Genomic DNA, 27,927 nt, shown 5'->3' with positions numbered 1-27,927 from the left:
AAGTCAATTTTTAACTGATTTATCAGTGAATTTGTTTTTGTTTTAGTTTTTTATAAATTTAGAGTACCCAATTTTTTTTCCTCCCCAATTAAGGGCCAATTTAGTGTGACCAATCCACCTAACCTGCACGTCTTTGGGTCTTGGGGATGAAACCCACGCATACACTGGGAGAATGTGCAAACTCCACACGGACAGTGACCCAGGGCCGGGATCAAACCCAGGTCCTCAGCGGCATAGGCAGCAGTGCTAACCACTATACCACAGTGCCACCCATCAGTGAATTGAAATCATGTTGTGACTGCGATTCCAGGTTGTTTCTGTAAACCAGGAACAGCACAGAGCCCTGGCCATCTGCTTTGACCTTTGACCCTTTACAATAGCCTGCTGTTTCATTCTGTTCAACAGTTAATACAGAATGTCACTTGGTCTCGTCCAGGATAATTGTGTTTAGTGTGTGGAGAAGTCTCTCCTGTGGCACTTACTCAAAGTTCTTCTGGAAGTTGAGGCACACTGAGACCCGGGATAACTGAGTCTAGTGTACGGAGAAGTCTCTCCTGTGGCACTTTCTCGAAACTGTTCTGGAAGTTGAGGTACACTATAGCAAATTAATTCTCCCTCCCCTGCACTAACTTGCGTTAAAAATGTTGGTTTGGTGAGATTCTCCCTTTAAGGTCAATGCCATTTATCATCAGATTCTGGCATGGTTTCTGAATATTGACAATGAAGTCCACACTGTACCTTCACCACGGTGGCAATATCCACATGTAGCTGGTTATGTAAAGGACAGACCACTTGAAAGGCTTTCATGGAATAAATCTTTAACAAACACCTGAAAAATATTAAACCAAGTACAGACAGATAAAACAGGAGAGACGGAGGGGGATAAATTGGGAGAGAGAGAGACCAGGAGACGCAGAAAGAGAGAGACACACACAAACATACAAAAAAGAATGTGGAAATAGGTGGAGGAAGAGAACAATAGTAAGATAGAGATGGAGAGAGGGAAACCAGGAGAGACAGAATTGGGGGAAAGGATAAATGGATCAAAGAGAGACAGGCAGGGGCGAGAGATGGAGGAACAAGGTAAGAGTGACAGAATTAGGAAGAGAAGGGAAAGTGGAAGATGAAGAGAAAGGGGAAAGAAAGGGCAGTGTCAAGGAGAAGGGCAATGTGGAGGAGGTGGATGGAGGAAGACAGAGACGAGGGGAGTCAGTAAAACATTCGAGAGACAGAAAGTGGGAGGAAAGGGATGAAGTGAGAGTTGGGAGAATTAGAGGGGTAAAAAGATCAAAAATGGGAAAGAGAACAGAAAAGGAGAGAGAGATAGACAGACAGAGAAACAGAGAGAGAGAGAATTCTTAATTCCAAAGATGTTCTTGGCAAAACAAGTTAACTTACATTAAAGCACTTGTAGCTGCTTTCTCAACAGTTAACTTTGAGTGAGTAGCTAAGGCACACGGACCAGGTAGTCCCAGGTTTGAGAGTCAGTCTGTGCTGGGCTGAGCCGATTGAAAATAGGTTTGTGAATGTCATAACATAATTGGCCACAGTGCTGAGTTCAAGAGGTATAAAAAAACAATTGTCCACAGTTCTTACTCCTGATCACTATCTAATGAAGAGCTCGATGAACGATGTGGTTCACCTGAAGCTTTCCAGAGTAAAATAATCTGTCTACACTCAAGTGTTTAGGTTTGTATTGCTATCCTCCTCCTTCAGGTATCATGCTTTAAGATGGCACTGGCGATCATGGATTTCCATTGGATTGGTCCATGGTTATACGTGGCAAAGTTCTGCAGCTGCCATTGCCTTCTGTATTATGGCTGACCAGGAAACTCTCCTCCTCTTACCACCTTCCATCAAGTGTATTGTATAAATTTACAGGCTGATAATCAACCTGTTTGGCCACATTAGAAACACACCTTCCATGGCCATTGAATCCTGAAGTGGGACTTTAGCCTAGTGTTCCCAGAGGTTGGAATGCTACCAATGAGTCACAAGATCTATCTCCTGCCCCACTCTGATATTACAGGACTGAACCCCAATGAGTGGAAACCTCGGGGTTGATCAGGTGGTTTATTTTTTGTTCCTCTGTGATGCACACAGAAAAACACTGCCACATGCACTCACCCCCTCAACTGAGAGGCCTGCTTGTCTCAGTTTGGCCTGGCTCAGTTCAGCCTGGTCCATCTCAGCCTGACCTTGTCTGTCTTGGTTTGGTCTGGTCTGGACTGGTTCAAGTTGGTCTGGTCTGGCTCAACCTGGTTTGGCCTAGCCTGACTCAACCTGGTCTGGCCTGGCCTGACTCAACCTGGTCTGGCCTGGCCTGACTCAACCTGGTCTGGTCTGGCCCAGGCTTGGCTCAACTTGGTCTGGCCTGGCCCAACACATCTGGTCTAGCCTGACCTGGTCTGGTCTAGCCTGTCCTGGCTCGGTCTGGTCTGGTCTGACCTGTCCTGGCTCGGTCTGGTGTGACCTGACATGGCTCAGTTCAGTCTGCATTACCTCAGCATCAGTTCCAGCTGCTTCAATGCCACTGGATCATTGAAGGGAAAACTGTGTCTCATCCTCTGCAGCAGGTCCCAGCTGTAGTCAATGAAAAGGACAAAATTGTCACCCAGGGACTCTTCCTGCAACAAACAAAAATTAAAGAAATGAAACAACTGCAATAACAATCAAAAAGGAGATTCCTGTGAGGAGTGAACTGCCACTCAAAGAATGCTGTAATCACCTACAGAGCCGGGCACTCTTTGGTGTGACTTGGGGCTAGCAGGGGAGTTGTAGGGGAGCATGGACAGCTCCTCCAATCTACACCCTGTCCTCCACAGCCCAGTCTGGACTGCCAGCTGGTGCACTATGCACCTTGGTAGCTGGGCAGGTGCAAACCTCTGCGAAACATGTGAGTTATCGAGGTGACCTGGATCTACGAAACCGTGGTTAGACCTTGAGGACTGAGAGCAGTTCTGGGAGTCACACCAGAGGAAGGATATGTGGAGGAAGTGCAGAGTGGATTTGTTAGACTGAAACCTGGCCTTGAAAGAGTCACATTCTGAGGAGAGATGACTCAAACTAGGTCCTTGGGATTCCTCAAGGAATTTAGAAGGTTAAGGGGTGAGTTGGATCTAGGTTTTCACAATATTAAGGTTAACAGATAGAATCGACGGAGAGAAACTATTTCTGCTGGTTGAGGAGTCTCGGGCCAGGATTTTATGGCCCCGCCCGCCAGATGGGATATTATCATCCCGTCAAACTGACCAAAGATTCAATTGGCTGGCCGCATCCACCAGGGGAGACACGTCACGGCAGGGCCATAAAATCCTGGACTAGGATTACAGTGCAGAGCCTACAAATTAGAGCCAGATTTCTCATGAATGAACTCAAGAAACATCCGTGCAAAAGGTGGTAGAAATTTGGATGCTGGGTCAATTGTTAATTTTAAATATGAGTTTGACAGAACTTTCCTCACTAAAGGTATGAAGGGATATGGGGCAGGTTGGTTGGGCTCAATGGTCTGCTCCTGTTCCTATATTCCTGCTCCTAACTTTTCTCAGCTAATAAACACGAACTGACTAGAATTTGAGAAATGCATAAATTGAAATAACAATATCAAGTAATGAAATTTGATCATTTCACTGAGAAAGAGAGTTTAAATCTGCCACTGGCATGTATCTATCTTAAGTAAGATCTAAAGCGGATTGTTGTGTGTGCATTACACATATGTACAGGTGCGCACACATACAGATACACGTGCAGATCAAAGATTCTCGGTTTAAAAATAACGCTTTTAAAAATTCAGTGGCATAAAGCTTGCACATCTTGTGCTTTAGCAGACACACAGCCTGCCACACCCACTGTTTCGATTCAGGCACGTGAAGGCACGTGAAGTAGTGAAGAATGCTCATCCAACACCCGAGAGACTGTTCCTCCACATCCTGAGCATCTTACCTGCTCTTTGAGAAGAACATTAAACTCCAAAGTCTGGTCCAGGCCCTCAAGGAGTTGGAGAAGGAAACCATAGTCTACGGAGCGGAAATGATGGTGCTTGCTGTAAGCCTGCCACTCGCTGCCAGGAGAAGGAAATTAACATTTTAGCTGAGTCAGCTCCTGATCATTTCCTTCAGAACACTTCCGATTGTTTGAAGGAATGTTAGAAAAACCTTTATTCTGGATCTAACCCATACTGTATCTGCCTTGGGAATATTTGATGGGACAGTGTAGAGGGTATTTTACTCTATCTAATCCCTTGCTGTACCTGCTCTGGGAGTGTTTGATTGGGAAGGTGCAGAGGGAGCTTTACTCTGTATCTAACCTGTGCTGTACCTGCTCTAGGAGCGTTTGACGGGGACAGTGCAGAGGGAGCTTTACTCTGTATCTAACCTGTGCTGTACCTGCTCTAGGAGCGTTTGACGGGGACAGTGCAGAGGGAGCTTTACGCTGTATCTAACCTTTGTTGTACCTGCTCTGGGAGTGTTTGATTGGGAGGGTACAGAGTGAACTTTACGCTGTATCTAACCTCTGCTGTACCTGCCCTAGGAGCTTTTGATGGGGACAGTGCAGAGGGAGCTTTACTCTGTGTGGTAGTCACCACTAGCAGTATTACATGTATTACGGCACTGCCCGTATGATAGAGGTACATGGGTAAATCCCTGCCTGCTGGCTCCGCCCAGCAGGCGGCGTATAAATGTGTGTGCTCGCCGGTGCTGCAGCCATTCTGGTTCCAGCTACAGGAGGCACAACATCGCGTTCAATAAAGCCTCGATTGTTCGACCATTCTCGTCTTGTGGTAATTAACGGTGCATCAATTTATTGAACAAGATTTTTTAAATGATGGATCTCTGCATCAAGCCTGATCACCTGCAGCTGAGCCCTCAAGCAGCCAACGCTACGTCCGCTTTTGACCACTGGCTCGCCTGTTTCGAAAGCTACCTCCGAACAGCCGCTGAAGAACCCCCGAACTCGCAGAAGCTCCAAGTCCTCTATTCACGGGTGAGCCCTGACATTTTCCCCCTCATCCGGGATGCACCCACCTACTCTCAAGCGATAGTGCTCCTGAAGGGACATTACGTTCGACTGGTGAATCATGTATATGCCAGGCACCTCCTGGCCTTGAGACAGCAACTCCCCGGGGAGTCTCTGGACGATTTCTGGCTTGCCCTGCACATCCTAGGTAGGAACTGTGACTGCCAGGCATTTCGGCAGTCAAGCACACCAAACTTTTAATTCGAGACGCTTACGTTACGGGCATGAAGTCTGCGTACATCCGCCAGCGGCTACTCGAAGGGGGTACGCCCGACCTTGCGGGGACTAGGCAGCTTGCTAATTCGTTAGAAGTGGCCTCCCGTAACGTTCAGTCCTACGCTCCCGACCGTGCGGCACCCTCGTGGGCATCGTGGGCCCCACTAGCTGCCGACTCCAGCTCACCGCAAGCCTGCGCCACGCGGCAGCTAGCCAACTCTGGGGGGCCCAAGTGTTATTTATGCGGACAAAACAAACACCCCAGGCAGCGCTGCTCGGCGCGGAGCGCAACCTGCAACGGGTGTGGGAAGAAAGGACACTTCGTTTCTGTTTGCCAGGCCCGGTCGGTCGCCGCTGTTTCCAGGCCCGGCATTTCTATACCCTCCACTTGCGACCCAGGGGCGCTGCTATCTTCCCTTTCGCAAGCCACGTGTGGCCTGTGGGCGCCGCCATCTTTGGCGCCATTTTGGAAAACGCCTCAGGACCTCTGCTCGTCTGGCCGTTCATCGCCTACCACTACCTCCACCACCGCTGTCCAGCACGGGACCCCCCAGCATCTTCCGCAGCTCGCCTCTATCACCCTGGATCAGTCCCGGCCCCGCAAGCTCGCGACTGCAACAGCGACGGCGAAAAGCGATGGGCACGAGATGACCTGCCTTTTTGACTCCGGGAGCACAGAGGGCTTCATCCACCCCACCATGGTAAGGCTCTGCTCCCTCGCGGTACACCCCGTCACCCAGAAAGTCTCCCTGGCCTCCAGATCCCATTCTGTTGAAATCCGGGGGTACTGTATCGCGACCCTCACCGTCCAGGGTGTAGAGTTCAGCAACTTCCCAGCTCTATATCTTCCTCCACCTCCGCGCTGCCCTGCTACTCGGCCTGGGTTTTCAGTGCCATCTCCAAAGCCTGACTTTAAAATTCGGCGGACCCCTACCCCCCCTCACCGTCTGCGGCCTCACGACCCTTAAGGTCGATCCACCTTCTCTGTTTGCAAACCTCACCCCAGATTGCAAACCCATCGCCACGAGGAGCAGACGGTACATTGCCCAGGACAGGACCTTCATCAGGTCGGAGGTCCAACAGCTTCTGCGGGAAGGGGGTCATTGAGGCCAGCAACAGCCCCTGGAGAGCTCAAGTAGTGGTAGTGAAGACTGGGGAGAAGCACAGGATGGTCATTGACTATAGTCAGACCATCAGTCGGTACTCGCAGCTCGACGCGTACTCCCTCCCACGCCTATCTGACATAGGTATCAGATTGCACAGTATCGAGTCTTTTCCACAGTAGACATGATGTCCACCTACCACCAGCTCCCCATCAGCCCGGAGGAAAGCCAATACACTGCGTTCGAAGCAGATGGCCGCCTCTATCACTTCCTTAGGGTTCCCTTCGGTGTCACCAATCGTCTTCCAGCGAGAGATGGACCAAATGGTTGACTGCGGGCCACCTTCCCGTACCTAGATAACGTCATCATCTGCGGCCATGATCAGCAGGACCACGATGCTAACCTCCAAAAATTCCTCCATACCGGCAAACTCCTTAACCTCACATACAACAAGGAGAAATGTTCCGCTTAGCCATCCTTGGCTACGTAGTGGAAAATGGAGTCCTAGGGCCCGACCCCGACCGCATGCGCCCCCTCATGGAACTCCCTCTCCAACACTGCCCCAAGGCCATGAAATGATGCCTGGGGTTTTTCTCCTATTATGCCCAGAGGGTCCCTAATTATGCGGACAAGCCCCGCCCACTCATTCAGTCCACAGTTTTTTCACTGACGGCTGAGGCCCGCCAGGCCTTCAACCGCATCAAGGCAGACATCACCAAGTCCACGATGCACGCAGTCGATGAGTCCCTCCCCTTTCAGGTGGAGAGCGATGCATCGGACGTAGCTCTGGCCGCCACCCTCAACCAGGCGGGCAAGCCCGTGGCCTTCTTTTCCCGCACCCTCCATGCCTCCGAAATTCGGCACTCTGTCGAAAAGGAGGCCCAAGCCATTGTGGAAGCTGTGCGACACTGGAGGCATTACCTGGTCGGTGGAGATTCACTCTCCTCACTGACTAACAGTCGGTCGCCTTTATGTTTAATAGTACATAGCGGGGCAAGATCAAAAATTACAAGATCTTGAGGTGGAGGATCGAGCTTTTCACCTTTAATTATGAGATCTTGTATCGCCCGGAGAAGCTCAACAAGCCCCCTGATGCCCTATCCTGCGGTACATGTGCCAGCGCACAAGTGGACCGACTCCGGGCTCTCCACTATGACCTCTGCCACCCTGGGGTCACCCGGTTCTTCCATTTTATCAAGGCCCGCAACCTGCCATACTCCATTGAGGAGGTCAGGACCGTGACCCGGGACTGCCAACTCTGCGCAGAGTGCAAGACGCACTTCTACCGGCCAGATAGAGCGCACCTGGTGAAGGCCTCCCGCCCCTTTGAGCGCCTCAGCATAGACTTCAAAGGGCCCCTCCCCTCCACCGACTGCAACACGTACGTCCTGAACGTGGCTGACAAGTACTCCCAGTTCCCTTTCGCCATCCCATGCCCCGATATGACTTCCGCCACGGTAATCAAAGCCCTCCACAGCATCTTCACGCTGTTCGGTTTCCCCACCTACATTCACAGCGATCGGGGATCCTCTTTCATGAGCGATGAGCTGCGTCAGTTCCTGCTCAGCAAGGGCATCGCCTCGAGCAGGACGACCAGCTACAACCCCCGGGGAAACGGGCAGGTGGGAGAGGGAGAACAGGATGGTCTGGAAGGCCGTCCTACTGGCCTTGCGGTCTAAAAATCTCCCGGTCTCCCGCTGGCAGGAGGTCCTCCCCGACGCGCTCCACTACATCCGATCGCTCCTAGCACCGCGACTAATGAGGCCCCTCACGAATGTGTGTTTGCCTTCCCCAGGAAGTCCACCTCCGGGGTCGTGCTCCCAACATGGCTGACAGTCCCTGGACCCGTCCTTCTCCGGAAACATGTGCGGACCCATAAGTCGGACCCCTTGGTCGAAAAAGTCCACCTCTTACATGCTAACCCGCCTACGTGGCACACCCCGACAGGTGCCAAGACACAGTCTCCCTCTGGGACCTGGCACCCGCTGGACCCCCACCCGCGACCCCTGACCTGACAACCCCCCCTCCCCCGGTTGCCTCATTCACCCCTGCGCCACTCACCCTCCCTCCAGCAAACCTCACCGCAGCCCCCACCCCAGCAGGATCCGTCCTCCCACTGGATTCACTCAGGGGCGATGAAGACGAGGACAACACGCTCCCGGAGTCGCAGGTGACCAAGTTGACGCCCACATCACCACCAGGACTGAGGCGATCGCGGAGGAGGGTCAAGGCCCCCGACAGACTTAATTTGTAATGTTTCCACCACTCCCGCCGGACTCTTTTTTAAGAGGGGGTGAATGTGGTGAATACCACTAGTGGTATATTATATGTATTACGGCACTGCCCGTATATTAAGAGATACGTTGGTAAATCCCTGCCTGCTGGCTCCGCCCAGCAGGCGGCGTATAAAAGTGTGTGCTCTCCGATGCTGCAGCCATTCTGGTTCCAGCTACAGGAGGCACAACACCTCGTTCAATAAAGCCTCGATTGTTGCACTATTCTCGTCTTGTGGTAATTGATGGTACATCGCTGCCCTAGGAGCATTTGCCGGGGACAGTGCAGAGGGAGCTTTACGCTGTTTCTAACCTTGTGCTGTATCTGCCCTGGGAGCGATTGATAGAGACAGGGCAAAGGGAGCTTTTTGCTGTACCTAATTTATGGTGTATCTGCCCTGGGAGAGCTTGATGGGGAAGTGCAGAGGGAGCTTTACTCTGTATCCAACCCACTCTATAGCTGCCTTGGCAGATTTTGATGTAGTTCTCTCTGCGAGCATTGTCTCCCCAACACTAACATTGTTCCCATCACAGAATCTCTCCAATTGCACGTTATGAACTAGTGCCCTTCTCTCGCCTTTTTCCTGTGCCCTTGCACATGTTTTCGATTCAAATACTGGTTGAGGTTATTCATGAACCTTGCCCCTCTCCCGTGATGGGGTGATCCTCAGGTTAAATCACCACCAGTCAGCTCACCCCCCTCAAAGGGGAAAGCTGCCTATGGTCATCTGGGATTATGGCAACTTTATTTTACTCAAGTAATCATCTAATGCCCTCTTGAATTCCTCAATTGAACCTGCCTCCACCACACTTCCAGGCCGTGCATTCCAGACCCGAACCACTCGTTGTGTGAAAAGGTTTTTTCTCACATCACATTTGCTTCTTTTGCAAATCACTTTAAATCCGTGCCCTCTCGTTCTTGATCCTTTTACAAATGGGAACAGTTTCTCCCTGTCTACTCTGTCCAGCTCCCTCATGATTTTGAACATCTCTATCAAATCTCCTCTCAGCCTTCCTCTCTCCAAGGAGAACAGTCCCAACCTCTTCAAACTATCTTCTGAACTGAAGTTTCTCAACCCTGGAACCATTCTTGTAAACCTCTCCTGCACTCTCTCCACTTAGTTCACATTCGTCCTGCCCTGAACTGTACACAATACTCCAGCTGAGGTATAAGTAGTGTCTTATACAAGTTCAGCATAATCTTCCTATCTTTGTACTCTATGCTCCCATTAGTAAAGCCCAGAATACTATCTGCTTTATTAGCTGCTTTCTTCACCTGTCCTGCATCTTCAATGATCTATGCACATATACACACAAGTCCCTTTGCTCCTGCACCCTCTGAAGAAGAGTCTCTTCATGTTCTTCCTGACAAAATGTATCACCTCACACTTCTCATTGAACTTTGTCTGCCACCTATCTCCCACTCCTCCAGCTTGTCTATACCCTTTTGAAGTTCTATACTATCCTCCTCAACAGTTTATATCGTCCGCAAATTTTGAAATTGTCCCCTGCACACCAAGATCTAGATCATTAATCGATATAAGAGCCTATCAAAGATGTACAAAAAGTAACTTGCAGGCTGATTGAGTGGCTGGATTCTCACAGAGCACGCTGCCTCTGTCTTCACAAAGGAGAGGGATGATGCAGACATTCTAGTTAAAGAGGAATGTGAAGTATTAGATACGGTAAGCGCAGTGAGAGGAAGTACTGGAGGGTCTGGCATCCTTGGTTATATCACCAGGGCCAGATGGATTGCATCCCAGGCTGGTCAAGGAAGCCAGGGAGGAAATAGCAAATGCTCTGAGGATAATTTTCCAATCCTCACTAGATGCAGGTGAAGTCCTAGAGGATTGGATGTTGCGAACATTGTATCATTATTTCAAAAGTGAAAGGAAAAGGCTAGAGAATTACAGGCTGATCAGTCTGACTTCGGCGCTGGGTGATTTATTGTAATAAATTGTGAGAGGCAGGATAAACTGTCACTTAGAAAGGCACTGACTGATCAGGTATAAGCAGTATAGTTTTGTGGAGGGGGTGGGACAGGCGAGATCGCGCCTTACTAACTGAATTCTTTGAGGAAGTGACAAGGGGGATTCATAAGGGTAGTGCCATGGATATTGTCTACATGGATTTCAGGAAGGCATTTGACAAGGTCCCACACGGCAAGCTGGTCAGAAAAATTAGCTCTCTTGGGATACAGGGGAAGGTGGCAGGTTGGAGCCAAAATTGAAATTGGGCTCAGTGACAGGAAACAAAGGGCAATGGTCGATGAATGTTTTTGCAAATGGAAAACAGTTTCCAGTGGTGTTCCACAGGGCCCAGTGTTGGGGAACTTGCTGTTTGTTGTATACATCACAGAATCACAGAATTTACAGTGCACAAGAAGGCCATTCGGCCCATCGAGTCTGCGCCGGCCCTTGGAAAGAGCACCCCACGTAAGCCCACACCTCCACCCTATCCCCGTAACCCCATGTTACCGTACCTTTTTTGGGCCTAAGGGCAATTTAGCATAGCCAATCCACCTACCCCTACACATCTTTGGACTGTGGGAGGAAAGCGGAGCACCCGGAGGAAACCCACGTAGACACGGGGAGAACGTGCAGACTCCGCACAGACAGTGACCCAAGCCGGGAATCGAACCTGGGACCCTGGTGCTGTGAAGCCATTGTGCTAACCACTATGCTACCGTGCTGCCCTGAATAAATGATTTAGACTTAAAAGTGGGTGGGATGATTGGGAAATTTGCAGGTGACACAAAATTCGGCCACGTAGTTGATAGTGAAGAGGATAGCTGCCTACTCCAGATGATATCAATAGTTTGATTGAGAGGGCACGGAAGTAGCAAATGGAATTCAATCCAGAAAAGTGTGAGGTAATGCATTTGGGGAGGGCAAACAAAGCATAGGAATACTCAATCAATGGCAAGATATTGAAAGTGCGGCACAGTGTTTAGCATTGTTACCTCACAGCTCCAGGGACCCAGGTTCAACTCCAGCCCTGGGTGACTGTGTGTGTGAAGCATGTATGTTCTACCCGTGTCTGTGTGGGTTTCCTCCGGGTGCTCCGGTTTCCCCCCACAATCCAAAGATGTGCAGGTTAGGCGGATTGGCCATGCTAAATTGCCCCTTAACGTCCAAAAGGTTAGGTTGGGTTACTGGAATAGGGTGGGGACATGGGCCTCGGTAGGGCGCTCTTTCAGAAGGGCGGTGCAGACTCGATGGGCCAAAAGGCCTCCTTCTACACTGTAATGATTGTATGAGGGGTTGGGAAATGAAAGACCTTGGAGTGCATATCCACAGGTCCCCGAATGTGGCAAGACAGATGGACAAGGTGGTTAAGAAAGCATATAGAATCCTTCCCTTTGGGTGGCACATTGGCGCAGTGGTTAGCACTGCTGCCTCACGTGCAGAAGAACCGGGTTCGACCCTGACCCTGGGACACTGTCCGTGTGGGGTTTGCAAGGAATGCTTTCCTTTATTGGGTGAGATATTGAATACAAAAGCAGGGATGTAATGATGGAACTGTATAAAACACTGGTTCGGCCACAGCTGGGGTATTGTGCACAGTTCTGGTCACCACATTACAGGAAGGACATAATTGCTCTGGAAAGAGTGCAGAGGAGATTTACAAACATGTTGCCAGGGCTTGAAAATTCCAGCTATGAGGAACAATTGGGTAGGCTAGGGTTGTTTACCGAAGAACAGAGGAGACTGAGAGGTGACCTAATTGAGGTGTAAAAGATTATGAGCCTCCTAGATTTGGTAGACAGGAAAGTCCTGCTTCCCCTAACTGAGGGGTCAGTTACCAGGAGCATAGATTTAAGGTGATTGGTAGAAGGATTTGAGGAGACACAAGAAAATGCTATTTTACCCTGAGGGTGGGGAGCGTTTAGAATTCACTGCCTAAATCGATGGTTGAGGATGAAATGCGCAACTCATTTAAAAGGATCTACATCTAAAGTGCTGTAAACTGCAAAGCAACTGACCAGGTGCTGGAAAATGAGCAGCTAGTTTCTCTTTTCTCTTTTTTGGCTGACACCGACATGATGGGCTGAATGGCCTCTTTCTGTGGTGTAACATTTCTATGGTTCTAAGAGGAAAAACTATACCGACCCCTGGGGAACTCCACTTCAAACCTTCCTCCATTACTCTGTTTCCTATTACTCAAGTAAAGGTTGTATCCATATTGCTACTGTACTTTTTATTCAATGAGCTATAATTTTTCTTACAAGTCTGTTTTGTGGCACTATATTGAATGCCTTTTGAAAATCCATGTGCACCACATCAACTGCATTAACCTCATCAAACCACCCGGTTACCTCTTCAAAACCCTCTGAAAATTAGTCAACCACGATTTCTCCTTTAGGAATCTATGCTGGCTCTTCCTAATCGACCAACACTTTTCCACATGACTACTAATTCTATCTGGAATACTTACAAGCTGAGGTTAAACTGATTAGTCTGTAAATGCTGGGGCTATCCTAACAACTCTTTTTGAACAAGGGGGTAATGTTTGCAATTCTCCAGTCCTTTGGTTCCTACCCAGAGTCTCGGAAAGACTGAAAGGTTATGGATAGCGCCCCTGCAATTTCCACTCCCACTTCCTTCAATATTCTTGGATGCATCTCATCCAGTCCTGGTGCCATGTCAACTTTATGTACTGACAGCCTATTCAACACTAGTTAAACAGACTAGGAGTTTCTGTATTCCTAAAACTGCAGAGACCTGAATGAATCTACAGTGAAACCATTACAGGCTGCAAACAGAGACTTGGATCTGAAAGCTTACTTTGCAGGAAGGTCTGCTTAAAGACAACCATCTCAAACAAAGACTCTTTTTCCTTTTACTTATTATTTTCATCCCTCTCCTCCCCTCTGTGTTTGTCTGTCTTGTGTGTGTGTGTGTATACATATAGAGGGTGGGGGCAAGTTAGAGTGTGGGATTAAGAATTAAATGATAGTTAACCAGTTGTATTTACTGCATATTTCATTATAGTTCTTGTTATAAATAAAACGTAACTGTGTTTAAACTTACAAACCTGGTGACCGTAATTATTGGCAGCCAAGGTACAAAGACTTTGGGGATATTTATAAGAATTATTGGTTAATTCAAATGTGTTGTGACTCAGGGTCACGTGGGGCTGGAATTGGCCAAGCACTGGCCCAATGTGTCATAGCAGTGGGCGATAGACTACATCGAACAATGTAATTGCTCCTTTTTGTTCCCGAGCTCAAACCAAATTGATTCTGTTCTTGAACACTCTGGGACAATTTTCTACCTAGCTCCGCAAATGGCCTGCAGCCACTGTGGCATCCTTGATTCTGGCACCTGGGTTCCAACATGCTATCCTGGCGTCATGTCTACGGATGCATAAATGCCGGTCTGTTCCCTTAACCAATGAATTCCTGCTAATTATTACTCTTCCTTCTTGCCCCCCCCCCCCCGCCCCCTCTTGTACAGCTGAGCTGCTTGCAGTGCCACAGACTTGGCTCTGACTGCACTCCTCTGAGGAACCTGTGCCCTCACAAGCTTCAAAAGTTGAAAACCGATTTGTGAGCAGGATACCAGAGAATTCCTGAACTGCCTGTCTAGTTCTCTTGTACTGACTGATGGTCACCCATTCCCTTTCTGTCTCCAGGAACCTAAGTTGCGGTGTGGACACCTCTCAGAATTTGCTATCAACATAGCTCATGGCCTTGTACATGTGCCACAGTAATTCCAGGTGCTGCCCGAGCTCTGAAACCTGGAGCTCAAATTTTTTCAGCTGGTGACACTTCCTGAATATGTGGTCGTCTAGGACACCGGCAGTGTCCTTGACTTCCCACATATTACAGGCCACACATTCCATTTGACCGAGCTATCCCGCCATTACTTAACCTCACTTTGCTTACGTTAACTTTATTTTAATTTGGTTTATTTATATTACTTTATTTCTGTAGGACTGAATTTCCCCTTACACCTGGTGTTTCTCACTTAAATCCAAATGTAGCTATTTCTTTAAAAATAATACACTTTTCTAACTTACAGCAATTTAAAGAAAGGGATGAGCACAATAAACTAAAACAAAGCCATGACTGAGAAGAACATCAGGCTTTACTTTTTGAAATTCCTGATTACCAACAAGGCAGAAGCTAATATGAAAGTTGTACTCACACAGCTGCCTTCTGTTGCAGTGAAAAGTCAACTTGCATGGCATGGTAGGAAAGAATGGTCACAGCATGTCTGCTGAGTTTGCCAGACCAGCTGTTTTGGTCTTCCTGTGGCAAAGAGGTGGTGATACAATTAGTTGCACAGTTACTAGTTTTGCAAGGGTATTTTTAACTCTGATGTTGACGTCACTATGAGGCAACTGTGTTTCACGGCAAGTCCCCAGATGCTGAGGGTATCTCTGCGCCCCCCCCCCCCCCCCCCACCCCCCACCCCACCCAGGTGCCCATTCTACAGGTGTGAATGAAGCCAGGAGGTTCCTCCACAGTGAGGGAGACACAATCAAATTTGATCCCCTCACCACTTCACCCCATCTCCACTGCGTTAAGAGCAGGAGTCCTGACTTCTTAGCCAAGGATGTGGAGACTAGTTACTAAACCCAGCACAGTCCTGGCTGATATCAGCAGCACCTGGCAATGGAATCTGAGGCCACCCAACAATTCTGATACTTCAATTTATAAGTGCCATGTATAGACAATATGCTAGGATTTTTTCATACATTGGTGGCACAAAAGGTTCAAATTCATATATTGAGGGCCAGGAGTTGCCAAGGACACTAAATATTCCAGTATAACATCATCCACTGGAGCCAGCCACCGCTCTCGCTGTTTATTTCTGTTTATAATGAAGTGATGCTCACCTGGAAATCAGGGTTCTCAAACTCCAACAGTTGCCTCAGCAACAACTCATGGATTCTCTCACCACTCATCTTCTTACACAACTCTGTACCTCTCTGCAAAAGAAACAATAGTGACAACAGTCTCAAATCACGAGAGGTTATCCTACTTCTCTCACTTCTTCTCCTAAAGGTGCATACTCTCACTGGCATACAGTTCCCCATCTCTCCTGAACGTATTGATTCTCACTGGGGTACAGTTCTCCTCCTCTCCTGAAGGTGCTGGCTCTCACTGGGGTACAGGTTACCTCCTCTCCTGAAGGTGCTGGCTCTCACTGGGGTACAGGTTACCTCCTCTCCTGAAGGTGCTGGCTCTCACTGGGGTACAGTTCCCCTCCTCTCCTGAAGGTGCTGGCTCTCACTGGGGTACAGGTTACCTCCTCTCCTGAAGGTGCTGACTCTCACTGGGGTACAGTTCTCCTCCTCTCCTGAAGGTGCTGGCTCTCACAGGGATACAGGTTACCTCCTCTCCTGAAGGTGCTGGCTCTCACTGGGGTACAGGTTACCTCCTCTCATGAAGGTACTGACCCTCACTGGGGTATAGTCCCATCCTCACCTGTAGGTACTGAGTCTCACTGGGGTACAGGTTACCTCCTCTCTTGAAAGTGCTGACTCTCTCTGGCATACAATTCCCCATCTCTCCTGAAGGTGCTGACTCTCACTGGGTACAGGTTACCTCCTCTCCTGCAGGTGCTGACTCTCACTGGCATACAGTTCCCCTCCTCTCCTGAAGATACCAACTCTCACTGGGGTACAGTTCCCTTACTCTCCTGAAGGTATGACTCTACTGGGGTATAGTCCCCTCCTCACCTGTAGGTACTGAGTCTCATTGGGGTACAGGTTACCTCCTCTCTTGAAGGTGCCAACTCTCCTGAAGGTGCTGACTCTCACTGGGGTACAGTTCCTGATCTCTTCTGAAGGTACTGACTCACACTGGGGTACCAGTTCTCCTTCATTCTCAAAGGTACTGACTCTCACTGAGTAAGGGGTCCCTTCTTATCCTGAAGGTGCTGACTTTCACTGGCGTACAGTTCCTCATCTCTCCTGAAGGTGCTGACTCTCACTGGGGTACAGTTCCCCATCTCTCCTGAAGGTGCTGACTCTCACTGGGGTATGGGTCCCTTCTTATCCTGAAGGTACTGACTCTCACTGGGGTACAGTTCCTCATCTCTCCTGAAGGAGCTGACTCTCACTGGGGTCTGGGTCCTTTCCTCTGACTCTTGGAGCACATTTCCATTGACAGAATATGGCAATCGTATGCTCAGCCTAGTGACCATGTTGATGAATGAGTGCAGACAGCGGGTTGGTTCTCACAGAATCTTCCAACATGAACTCATGTCCACAACTCAGGGCAGGGAGTTTACTGTCAGCTGCCATGGCGTTGTTGATTTTAAGGGCATTATTAAGAAGACTTGACAAAACCTCACTGACCCAAGGCAAACTGGGTAAATTATGTCTCTGTCCCTTTCCCTCACTGCCTGGCCCATTACCTGTGACATAGTCAGTGTCAGGATGAGGTGACAATCTCCCTGCACTCGAGAAGAGCTTGATCGAGGCTCTAGTTTAAACCAGTTGTCAAATCCTCCGACCGGAATCTCCTGGAAAACAAACGGCAAAAATTCAGTTTGTGAATCAGATCAGCTGGAGTCTGGGAGCGAGCTGGCGCTTGAGTCACTGTCAGGCCTGGGATTCAGACCAGGTGCACTGTTTGACTAGCAGTAAAAAAGTAAAATGAAAGACTCTTTAGTTTACTGCAGGAAGCATTCATAATAAGGTAGGTCACCTGGTGGCACAAATAAATGGTTTTGATTTAATCGCCACTACAGACGCATGGTCGCAAGGTGAATAAGGTTGAGAAAATAACATTGCATGGTATAAAGCATTTTTAAAAATCAGACAGAATAAAAGGAGGAGGAGTAGTCCATATAGTAAAGGGTGGCATAAGGATGGTAGTGAGAAAGGATCTTGGCTCAGAAGATCAGGAACTGGAACAGTGTGGGTGGCGATTAGGAATAACAAGGGTCAGAAAACTCTGGTGGGAATAGATTTTCGGCCTCCTAACAATAAATTACATTGTTGGACAGAGCATCAAGCAAAATATAATTGGTGGTTGTAACAAAGACAATGTTACAACCATTGTTTTAATCTTATATAGACTGGACAAATCAAATTGACAAAGGTAGTCTGGATGATGAGCTTGGAGAAAGCTTTCACAACAGTTTCCTGGGACAATGTGTTGCGGAACCAACTGGGGCTAAAGCTATTTTATATCAAATATTGCGCAATGAGGCAGGTTTAATTAGTAATGAAATAAAAATGAATGAAATTAAATGAAATGAAATGAAAATCGCTTATTGTCACAAGTAGGCTTCAAATGAAGTTCTGTGAAAAGCCCCTAGTCACCACATTCCGGCGCCTGTTCGGGGGAGTGAAAAATCCTTGAGCATTTGTCATGCCCAGTAAAGATACTGAAGGTCAGGTAACCTATTGTAAGTTATGCTCAGGCAGGAGTTAACACATAAAAACATACAAAGTAGGAGCATAAGTAGGCTATTCGGCCCCTCAAAACTGCTGTGCCACTCAATAAGGTCATGGCTGATCTGTTTGTGTTGTGTTCCATATTTCCTATCTATATCCGATAACCTTTGATTCCCTTGTCCAACAAGAATCTATTTACCGGGGCAGCATGTGGCACAGTGGTTAGCACTGGGACTGCGGCGCTGAGGACCCGGGTTCGAATCCCGGCCCTGGGTCACTATCCATGTGGAGTTTGCACATTCTCCCCATGTCTGCGTGGGTTTCACCCCCAGAACCCAAAGATATGCTGGTTAGGTGGATTGGCCACGCTAAATTGCCCCATAATCGGAAAAAAAAAGAAAAAATAATTGGCTACTCTAAATTTAAAAGAATAGAATCTAATTACCTCTGCTTTAAAAATATTTAGTGATGACTTCCGGTTGCGGCGATGCGGAGCTAAGGCGCACGATTCGGCAGCTCCCGCGATTACGGACTTTCAGGCTCTCCAGAGGAGCCCCAACGGGAGTTTTTTGAAGACGTTCCATGTGGGAAGGTGAGAGTGTATATGGAGCGGACAAGAAGTGAAACGGCTAAAAAAGCGGCGTTGGAGCAGCGAGAGAAGCAAGGGAAGAAAAACAAGATGGCGGCGGCTGGAGATAAAGTGGACGGCGGGCCGGAGCTGCAAGAGTTCATTAAGCACGGTTTTGAAGAGCTGCGGAAAGAGATGCTGGCGCCTATGCTGTCGGCGATTGAAGGATTAGGGATGACCCAGAAGGCCCACGAGGTAAAGATCCAGGAGGTGCAGAAAAAAGTTAATGAGAACGAGGATGAGATCTTGGGCCTGGCGGTGAAGGTGGAGGCGCATGAGGCGCTGCACAAAAGGTGGGCGGAAAGATTCGAAGACCTGGAGAACAGGTCGAGGAGAAAGAATCTTCGGATCCTGGGTCTCCCTGAAGGAGTGGAGGGGGCCGATGCCGGGGCATATGCGAGCACGATGCTCGAGTCGCTAATGGGTGCGGAGGCCCCTCCGAGGCCTCTGGAGCTGGATGGGGCACATCGGGTGCTGGCGAGGAGACCCAAGGCTAATGAGCCGCCAAGGGCGATTGTGGTGAGGTTTCACCGTTTCACGGACAGAGAGAGGATCTTGAAATGGGCCAAGAAAGAGCGGAGCAGCAGCTGGGAGAATGCGGAGATCCGAATCTACCCGGACTGGAGCACGGAAGTAGCAAAGAAGAGAGCGGGTTTCAACCGGGCCAAGGCGGTGCTGCATCGGAAGGGAGTGAGATTCGGAATGCTGCAGCCAGCGCGATTGGGGGTCACATTCAAGGATCAACATCACTATTTTGAAACGCCTGAGGAGGCTTGGACCTTTATCCAAACTGAAAAGTTGGACTCAAATTGAGGGTTTGTGAGGGTGGGGGGGATGTTCGATGTTTGTTTTGCACAGCGTGTTAATCACGCGCAGGAAATGTTCCACGGATTGGGTGATGGATGGGGATGGGGAAAGGGACCAGGTGAGAAGACTGTACGAGACGGTGGGCGCCGATGCTGGAGGGAGGGGAGGCTCGGGGATGAGGGAAATGAGACAAGGCCGCGGCAGGAGCTGCGCCAGAGGGGGCGGGGCAGGCTGAGGAAAGCGCAGGCTTTTTCCCGCGCTAGGGAAGGATGGAGGGGGGTGAGGAGAATGAAGGAGCGCACACTGAAGGGGAGATTCCCACACGGGGGGGTCAATGGGACGGCAGGGGAAGCCGGGGTCAGCAGGAGTCAGCTGACTTACGGGAGTGTTATGGGGGGAGCAAAAGAGCTAGACATGGGTCTAGCGGGGTGGGGGTGGGGGGGGGGGGGGGGATAGGGTTGCTGCTGCACTGGCCGAGGGGAAATTGGACACAGAAGATGTGGTCGGGGCGGGGGTCCCCCGTCTGGGGGACTGGAGGGTGAGGGCGGCGCGGGCACGGGGCTGGCCTAGAAAAGGGGATGGCTAGTCGGCAGGGGGGGGCAGGGAGGCCCCCCAATCCGGCTGATAACGTGGAATGCGAGGGGCCTGAATGGGCCGGTAAAGAGGGCCCGAGTGTTCGCGCACTTAAAGGGACTGAAGGCAGACGTGGCCATGCTCCAGGAGACACATTTAAAGGTGGCGGATCAGGTCAGGTTAAGAAAGGGATGGGTAGGACAGGTATTCCATTCGGGGCTGGATGCGAAGAACAGAGGGGTGGCAATATTGGTGGGGAAGCGGGTGTCGTTTGAGGCCAAGAATATTGTAGCGGACAATGGAGGTCGATACGTGATGGTGAGCGGTAAGTTACAGGGGACATGGGTGGTATTGGTAAATGTATACGCCCTGAACTGGGATGATGCTGGATTCATGAAGCGTATGTTGGGGCGCATTCCGGACCTGGAGGTAGGAAGCTTGATAATGGGTGGGGATTTTAATACGGTGTTGGACCCAGCACTGGATCGCTCCAGATCTAGGACCGGAAAGAGGCCGGCTGTGGCCAAGGTGCTTAGGTTGTTTATGGACCAGATGGGGGGAGTGGATCCGTGGAGATTTGCCAGGCCGCAGGCCAAGGAATTTTCTTTTTTCTCCCACAAAGCCTATTCCCGGATAGATTTTTTTGTTCTGGGCAGGGCGCTGATCTCGAAAGTGGAGGGAACGGAGTATTCGGCCATAGCCATTTCAGACCACGCCCCGCACTGGGTGGAACTGGAGTTGGGAGAGGAGAGGGACCAACGCCCGTTGTGGCGGTTGGATGTGGGACTGCTGGCAGATGAGGCGGTGTGTGGGAGGGTGAGGGGGTGCATTGAAAGGTACTTGGAGGCCTTTCCAACGGGGAGGTGCAGGTGGTATGGGAGGCGCTGAAGGCGGTGATCAGGGGAGAGCTAATCTCCATTAGGGCTCATAGGGAGAAGATAGAGGGCGTGGAAAGGGAGAGGTTAGTGGGGGAGATTTTAAGAGTGGACAGGAGATACGCAGAGGCCCCTGAAGAGGGACTACTTAGGGAAAGGCGACATCTCCAGACGGAGTTCAACCTGTTGACCACAGGGAAGGCAGAGGCACAGTGGAGGAAAGCACAGGGGGCGACGTATGAAGATGGGGAGAAGGCGAGCCGAATGCTGGCACACCAGCTCCGTAAGAGGATGGCAGCAAGGGAGATAGGTGGAGTCAAGGATGGAAGGGGAGCTACGGTGCGGAGTGTGACGAAAGTAAATGAGGCATTCAAGGCCTTCTATGAGGAGCTGTACAGATCCCAGCCCACAGCAGGGGAAGAGGGGATGCGACGATTCTTGGACCAACTGAGGTTCCCGAGGGTGGAGGAGCAGGAGGTGGCTGGTTTGGGGGCACCAATTGGGTTGGAGGAGCTGATCAAAGGTCTGGGGAGTATGCAGGCAGGGAAGGCCCCGGGACCAGACGGGTTCCCGGTCGCGTTTTATCGGAAGTACGTAGACCTGTTAGCCCCGTTGCTAGTGAGGACTTTTAATGAGGCAAGGGAGGGAGGGACCCTGCCCCCGACAATGTCTGAGGCGACGATCTCTTTGATCCTGAAGTGGGACAGGGACCCACTGCAATGTGGGTGGTACAGGCCGATCTCGCTCCTCAACGTGGATGCTAAGTTGCTGGCAAAAGTGCTGGCTACGAGGATCGAGGACTGTGTCCCGGGGGTGATTCACGAGGACCAGACGGGATTTGTAAAGGGCAGGCAGCTAAACACCAATGTGCGGCGGCTCCTAAACGTGATAATGATGCCATCGGTGGAGGGAGAAGCGGAGATAGTGGCGGCCATGGACGCGGAGAAGGCCTTTGACCGAGTAGAGTCGGAGTACCTCTGGGAAGTGTTGCGGAGCTTTGGGTTTGGGGAGGGGTTTATTTGTTGGGTTAAGCTCCTATACAGAGCCCCGGTGGCGGGTGTGGTTATGAATCGGCGGAGGTCGGAGTATTTTCGGCTGTATCGTGGGACGAGGCAGGGGTGCCCCCTGTCCCCCCTGTTGTTTGCATTAGCAATTGAACCCTTGGCCATGTCATTAAGGGAGTCTAGGAAATGGAGGGGGGTGGTCCGAGGGGAGAGGATGTGGCGGATCCAGTGGAGGGGATGGTGGAGGTCATGCAGACTCTAAGGGAGTTTAGGGATTTTTTGGGCTATAAGCTTAATGTAGGGAAGAGTGAGCTTTTTGTAGTACAGTCAGGAGACCAGGAAAGGGGGATAGACGATCTACCATTGAGGAGGGCGGAAAGGAGCTTTCGGTACTTGGGGATCCAAATAGCTAGGAGTTGGGGGGCCCTACATAAACTTAATCTGACGAGGCTGGTGGAGCAGATGGAGGAGGACTTCAAACAATGGGACATGATGCCGCTCTCGCTAGCGGGTAGAGTGCAGTCGGTCAAAATGGTGGTCCTCCCGAGGTTTCTTTTTGAGTTCCAGTGCCTTCCAATTGTAATTACCAAGGCCTTTTTTAAGAAGGTAGACAGGAGCATTATGGGTTTTGTGTGGGCGAATAAGACCCCGAGGGTAAGGAGAGGGTTTCTGGAGCGCAGTAGGGACCGAGGAGGGTTGGCGTTGCCGAATCTGGGTGGCTACTACTGGGCAGCCAATGTGGCGATGATCCGTAAATGGAGGGAGAAGGGGTGGCATGGAAGAGGTTGGAGTTGGCGTCCTGCAAAGGAACGAGCCTGGGGGCGCTGGTGACGGCACCGCTGCCACTCTCGCCGACAAGGTACACCACGAGTCCGGTGGTGGCGGCAACGCTAAAGATCTGGGGCCAGTGGAGACGACACAGGGGTGTAATGGGAGCCTCGGTGTGGTCCCCGATCAGGGGTAACCATCGGTTTGTCCCAGGGAGGATGGACGGGGGGTTTCAGAGCTGGCATCGAGCATAGATTAGAAGAATGGGGGACCTGTTCATTAATGGGACGTTTGCGAGCCTTTGGGCACTGGAGGAGAATTTGGGCTACCCCCGGGAAATGCTTTCAGATACATGCAGGTGAGGGCGTTTGTGAGGCGACAGGTGAGGGAATTCCCGTTGCTCCCGGCACAGGAGATTCAAGACAGGGTGATCTCGGGTGTATGGGTCGGAGAGGGCAAGGTGTCGGCGATATACCAGGAGATGAAAGAAGAAGGGGAGGCGTTGGCAGAGGAGCTGAAGGGGAGGAGATTGAGGAGGGGCTATGGGCTGATAAGGCCCCAAGTAGGGTTAATTCTACTTCTTTGTGTGCCAGGCTTAGCCTGATACAATTTAAGGTGGTTCATAGAGCGCATATGACGAGGGCGAGGCTGAGTAGGTTCTTTAGGGTTCTAGAAGAGGTGGCTGCAGAAACAGTCGATGCACCAACTATAATTTCCTAGATTCTTGAATGGTCCGAGCAGATTGGAAATGAGCAAATGTAACACTATTCAAGAAGGGAGGAAGAGAGAAAATAGAGAACTACACGCCAGACAGCCTGAAATCCGCCATCAAACAAATGCTGGAATTTGTCTATTTTACCAATGCATGAAGAGACAGAGGGTGGAATTTTCCCATTTTCGCACCAAGTGCTGGCTGAGGCAAGGAAACTGGCGTGCAACTTGGAGACTGCACAGCTTGCTTTTCGCGCCAGATAACCCAACACTTGATGCAACAGAAATCTGCAGGCGTGGCCCACGCTGTCTCATTGGCGGGAAGGGGAAGGGCACACTGATCTCCAATAAAAAACAATGCACTCACCCCCACCCCCACAACCTCGCTCCACATACACGGAGATCCCCCACCCCCACAGGCACAAGGGGATCCACACCCATGGACACGGGAATACCTCCCCCCATCGCATAAGGAGAACCATCCCCAATGGAGCTCCTCAGAGGGCCACCCCTTGGCGCTGACCTTGAGGGCAGTGCCAGGGAGCAGTGCCAGGGTACTGCCTGGGCATGTCCCTCTCCTCCCGGGGGGCATTCTTACTTGTGCATCCCCCAGTGGGTACACCTGGTTCAAGTTTTGCAAAACCTGTTGTAAATGCTGGCGAGGGGGGAACTCCTAATGTGGGGGACGAAGCAGCAGGGAAGCCCATTGGATAGATTTTCTATCTCTCAGGGAATAAAAGAACATGAGGAGCAGGCAGGAAAGGTGTGTTGAGGGAGATCAACCATGATTGTATCGAATAGTGGTTTAAGTGACTGTACGGTTTGCCTCTACTCCTATTTCTTATGCTCTTAGATCCTGAAGCAGAGATTGGTGCTTGTGGTACAGTCCAGAATCGAGGGAACAGTCTGGAGTTCCATCCTAGTTTGGGACTCCTAGGAGAGGGCGTGTCTGGAGATGAACCAGGATTGCATTGTGCACTGTTCTGGAAGTCTGTTCCAGTCCTCTGTTCTGTCCGTCAAACTTACGCTGAGTGGGATATCAAGACAGCCAAGGAAATCATCGTTTTCTTCCTGCGATCCGGCAGCTGCGTTGGTTCGAGCCGACTTCACAATCTGTTTGAAGTATCTACACAATCAAAATAACAATCAGAAAAATGCAGCACAGAAACCAAATAATGTGAATGGGTGAAGGGGCATGAAGAGACAACGATGCACTGCCTGTTATCCCTGCAATGGAACAGCGGTGCGCTGCCTGTTATCCCTGCAATGGGACAGCGGTGCACTACCTGTTCTCCCTGCAATGGGACAGCAGTGCACTGCCTGTTATCCCTGCAATGGGACAGCGGTGCACTACCTGTTCTCCCTGCAATGGGACAGCAGTGCACTGCCTGTTATCCCTGCAATGGGACAGCGGTGCACTACCTGTTCTCCCTGCAATGGGACAGCGGTGCACTGCCTGTTATCCCTGCAATGGGACAGCGGTGCACTGCCTGTTATCCCTGCAATGGGACAGCAGTGCACTGCCTGTTATCCCTGCAATGGGACAGCAGTGCACTGCCTGTTATCCCTGCAATGGGACAGCAGTGCACTACCTGTTATCCCTGCAATGGAACAGCGGTGCGCTGCCTGTTATCCCTGCAATGGGACAGCAGTGCACTGCCTGTTATCCCTGCAATGGGACAGCAGTGCACTGCCTGTTATCCCTGCAATGGGACAGCAGTGCACTGCCTGTTATCCCTGCAATGGGACAGCGGTGCGCTGCCTGTTATCCCTGCAATGGGACAGCAGTGCACTGCCTGTTATCCCTGCAATGGGACAGCAGTGCACTGCCTGTTATCCCTGCAATGGGACAGCAGTGCACTACCTGTTGTCCCTGCAATGGGACAGCGGCGCACTGTCTGTTATCCCTGCAATTGGACAGCAGTGCACTGCCTGTTAGCCCTGCAATGGGATTATCAGTTTAGAGATGAGAATCCGGAGACCTTTCCTTAGCAACAGTATAGCTGGTCACAACGCTGACATTTACAAAAGAGAGGTAATCTGTAAGGTGGAGTTAGAAAGCTGTGGGCACACTGCTGCAGAGAACGTTCTTTTAAACCTAAATTCAACAATTCCTTTGTCATTTGAGTGCATTTTTACATTCAATAATGACAATCAAAACCCAATGCATCTTGGCAAACACAGAATTCTTTGTATAAATATTAACCCAAATACAGACGGCAGAAAATCTCTAATGAGGAGAGTTTCCTCTGCACTGCCCCATCAAATACTCCCTGGGCAGGTACAACATGGGGTTAGATACAAAGCTCCCTCTACATGGTCCCATCAAACAATCCCTGGGCTGGCACAGTACAGTCCTATATACAGAGTAAAGCTCCTTACACTGTCCCATCAAACACTCCCAGGACAGGTACAGAACAAGGTTAGATATAGAGTAAAGCTGCCTCTACACTGCCCCATCAAACACTCCCAGAACAGGTACAGAACGAGGTTAGATATAGAGTAAAGCTGCCTCTACACTGCCCCATCAAACACTCCCAGGACAGGTACAGAACAAGGTTAGATATAGAGTAAAACTGCCTCCACACTGCCCCATCAAACACTTCAAGGGCAAGGACAGGTACAGCACGGGGTTGGTACAGAGTAAAGCTCCTTCTACACTGCCCCATCAAATACTCCCAGGCAGATACAGGAGTGGGTTAGAATAAAACTTCCTCTCTACACTATCCCCATCAAATACACCCTGGGCAGGTACAAAACAAGGTTAGATACACTATCCCACCAAACACCCCTAGGACAGGCACAGCATGAGGTCAGAGACAGAGTAAAGCTCCCTCTATACTGTCCCACCAAACACCCCAAGGACAGGTACAGCACGGGGTTAGAGACAGAGTAAAGCTCCCTACACTGCCCCATCAAATACTCCCAGGACAAATACAGAACATGGTTAGATACAGAGCACGAATTAGATACAGGTTAAAGCTCCCTCCACACTGTCTCATCAAACACTCCCAGGAAAGTTCCAGCGTGCATTAGATGGAGAGTAAAGCTCCCTCTGTACTGTCTCATTTAAAACTATTGGGGCAGGCACTCCACAGTTTACCTGTGGCTCCGATGCTCTGGGAGGGTTTGATTGGACGCTGGATGGGCCTATCTGAGCAGGATGTTAGCTTACCTTCCCATTCCTTTGAACCCACTGATCTGGTTTAGTGTTTTGCAAGCATCTACCACTGAGACTTCATCATCATGGTCCCTGGGAAGTGACACAATGACAATAGTTAGTTATGAATGCTCGCGTACACATTCTCCCCATGCCTGCGTGGGTTTCACCCCCACAACCCAAAGACGTGCAGGTTAGTTGGATTGGCCACGCTAATTGCCCCTCAATTGGAAAAGAAAAATAATTGGCTACTCTAAAAAAAATTTTAAACGAATGCTCGCGTACTGTGCTACAGGCCTCTCAACCTGTGAATGCTGTGTGTGTGAGTGCACACTGGCCGCAGCATTGAGCATGCTCAACAGTGCATTAGGAGATGTGGATGCTGATGACTCTGGCTTGTTGAGGGAGAGCCTGGGTTCCCTATCTGGGTCTACACTGGGACCTTCAGTTCAAATGGAGTAGGATCAGCTTGATGCCCCAGATTGTCAAATAACTTGTCAGCAACTCTGGGCTCACACCTAAAGCTTGATCATCTTGGGAGAGACACAGGCAGGCAGCTTCTGGCAATGAGCGAGGGAAGCCTGGGAGGTTGGACTGTTTCCTCAATCGCACATTGTGTCTTCATTCCTCTCACATGTCAGGTGTTAAAAAGACAACTGTCTATACTCGCACCATGTACACAGGACTGCTCTATATCACGCAGTGTACACAGGATTGCTCGATACTCGCACCATTTACAGGACTGCTCTATATCACGCAGTGTACACAGGATTGCTCGATACTCGCACCATGTACACAGGACTGCTCGATACTCGCACCATGTACACAGGACTGCTCGATACTCGCACCATGTACACAGGACTGCTCTATACTCGCACCATGTACACAGGACTGCCCTATATCACACAATGTACACAGGACTGCTCGATACTCGCACCATGTACACAGGACTGCTCTATATCACACAATGTACACAGGACTGCTCGATACCCGCACCATGTACACAGGACTGCTCTATATCACGCAGTGTACACAGGATTGCTCGATACTCGCACCATGTACACAGGACTGCTCTATATCACGCAATGTACACAGGACTGCTCGATACCCGCACCATGTACACAGGACTGCTCTATATCACGCAGTGTACACAGGATTGCTCGATACTCGCACCATGTACACAGGACTGCTCTATATCACGCAGTGTACACAGGACTGCTCTATACTCGCACCATGTACACAGGACTGCTCTATATCACACAATGTACACAGGATTGCTCGATACTCGCACCATGTACACAGGACTGCCCTATATCACACAATGTACACAGGACTGCTCGATACCCGCACCATGTACACAGGACTGCTCTATATCACACAATGTACACAGGATTGCTCGATACTCGCACCATGTACACAGGACTGCCCTATAT

The 27,927-nt window shown here is 50.1% G+C and overlaps 1 protein-coding gene across 1 annotated transcript in view; it reads right to left on the bottom strand.

The window, feature by feature from the left end:
- Window positions 1-27,927, bottom strand: part of baiap3 (BAI1 associated protein 3) — a 281,399-nt gene that overhangs the window by 112,585 nt on the left and 140,887 nt on the right. The window contains exons 10-17 of the mRNA XM_072481213.1: window positions 26,510-26,587; window positions 24,361-24,460; window positions 16,981-17,088; window positions 15,455-15,547; window positions 14,761-14,864; window positions 3,943-4,060; window positions 2,503-2,627; window positions 739-829 (exon numbers count right to left, since the gene is read on the bottom strand). Coding sequence (XP_072337314.1) covers window positions 739-829; window positions 2,503-2,627; window positions 3,943-4,060; window positions 14,761-14,864; window positions 15,455-15,547; window positions 16,981-17,088; window positions 24,361-24,460; window positions 26,510-26,587 — 817 coding nt within the window. The remainder of the gene's footprint in view (window positions 1-738; window positions 830-2,502; window positions 2,628-3,942; window positions 4,061-14,760; window positions 14,865-15,454; window positions 15,548-16,980; window positions 17,089-24,360; window positions 24,461-26,509; window positions 26,588-27,927) is intronic.

Source organism: Scyliorhinus torazame, chromosome 17, assembly GCF_047496885.1.
Source record: "Scyliorhinus torazame isolate Kashiwa2021f chromosome 17, sScyTor2.1, whole genome shotgun sequence".
In the NCBI taxonomy this organism is placed as follows: Eukaryota; Metazoa; Chordata; class Chondrichthyes; order Carcharhiniformes; family Scyliorhinidae; genus Scyliorhinus; species Scyliorhinus torazame.
Note: the sequence above shows the minus strand (reverse complement) of the source record. Positions and strands in the feature narration are given on the sequence as shown.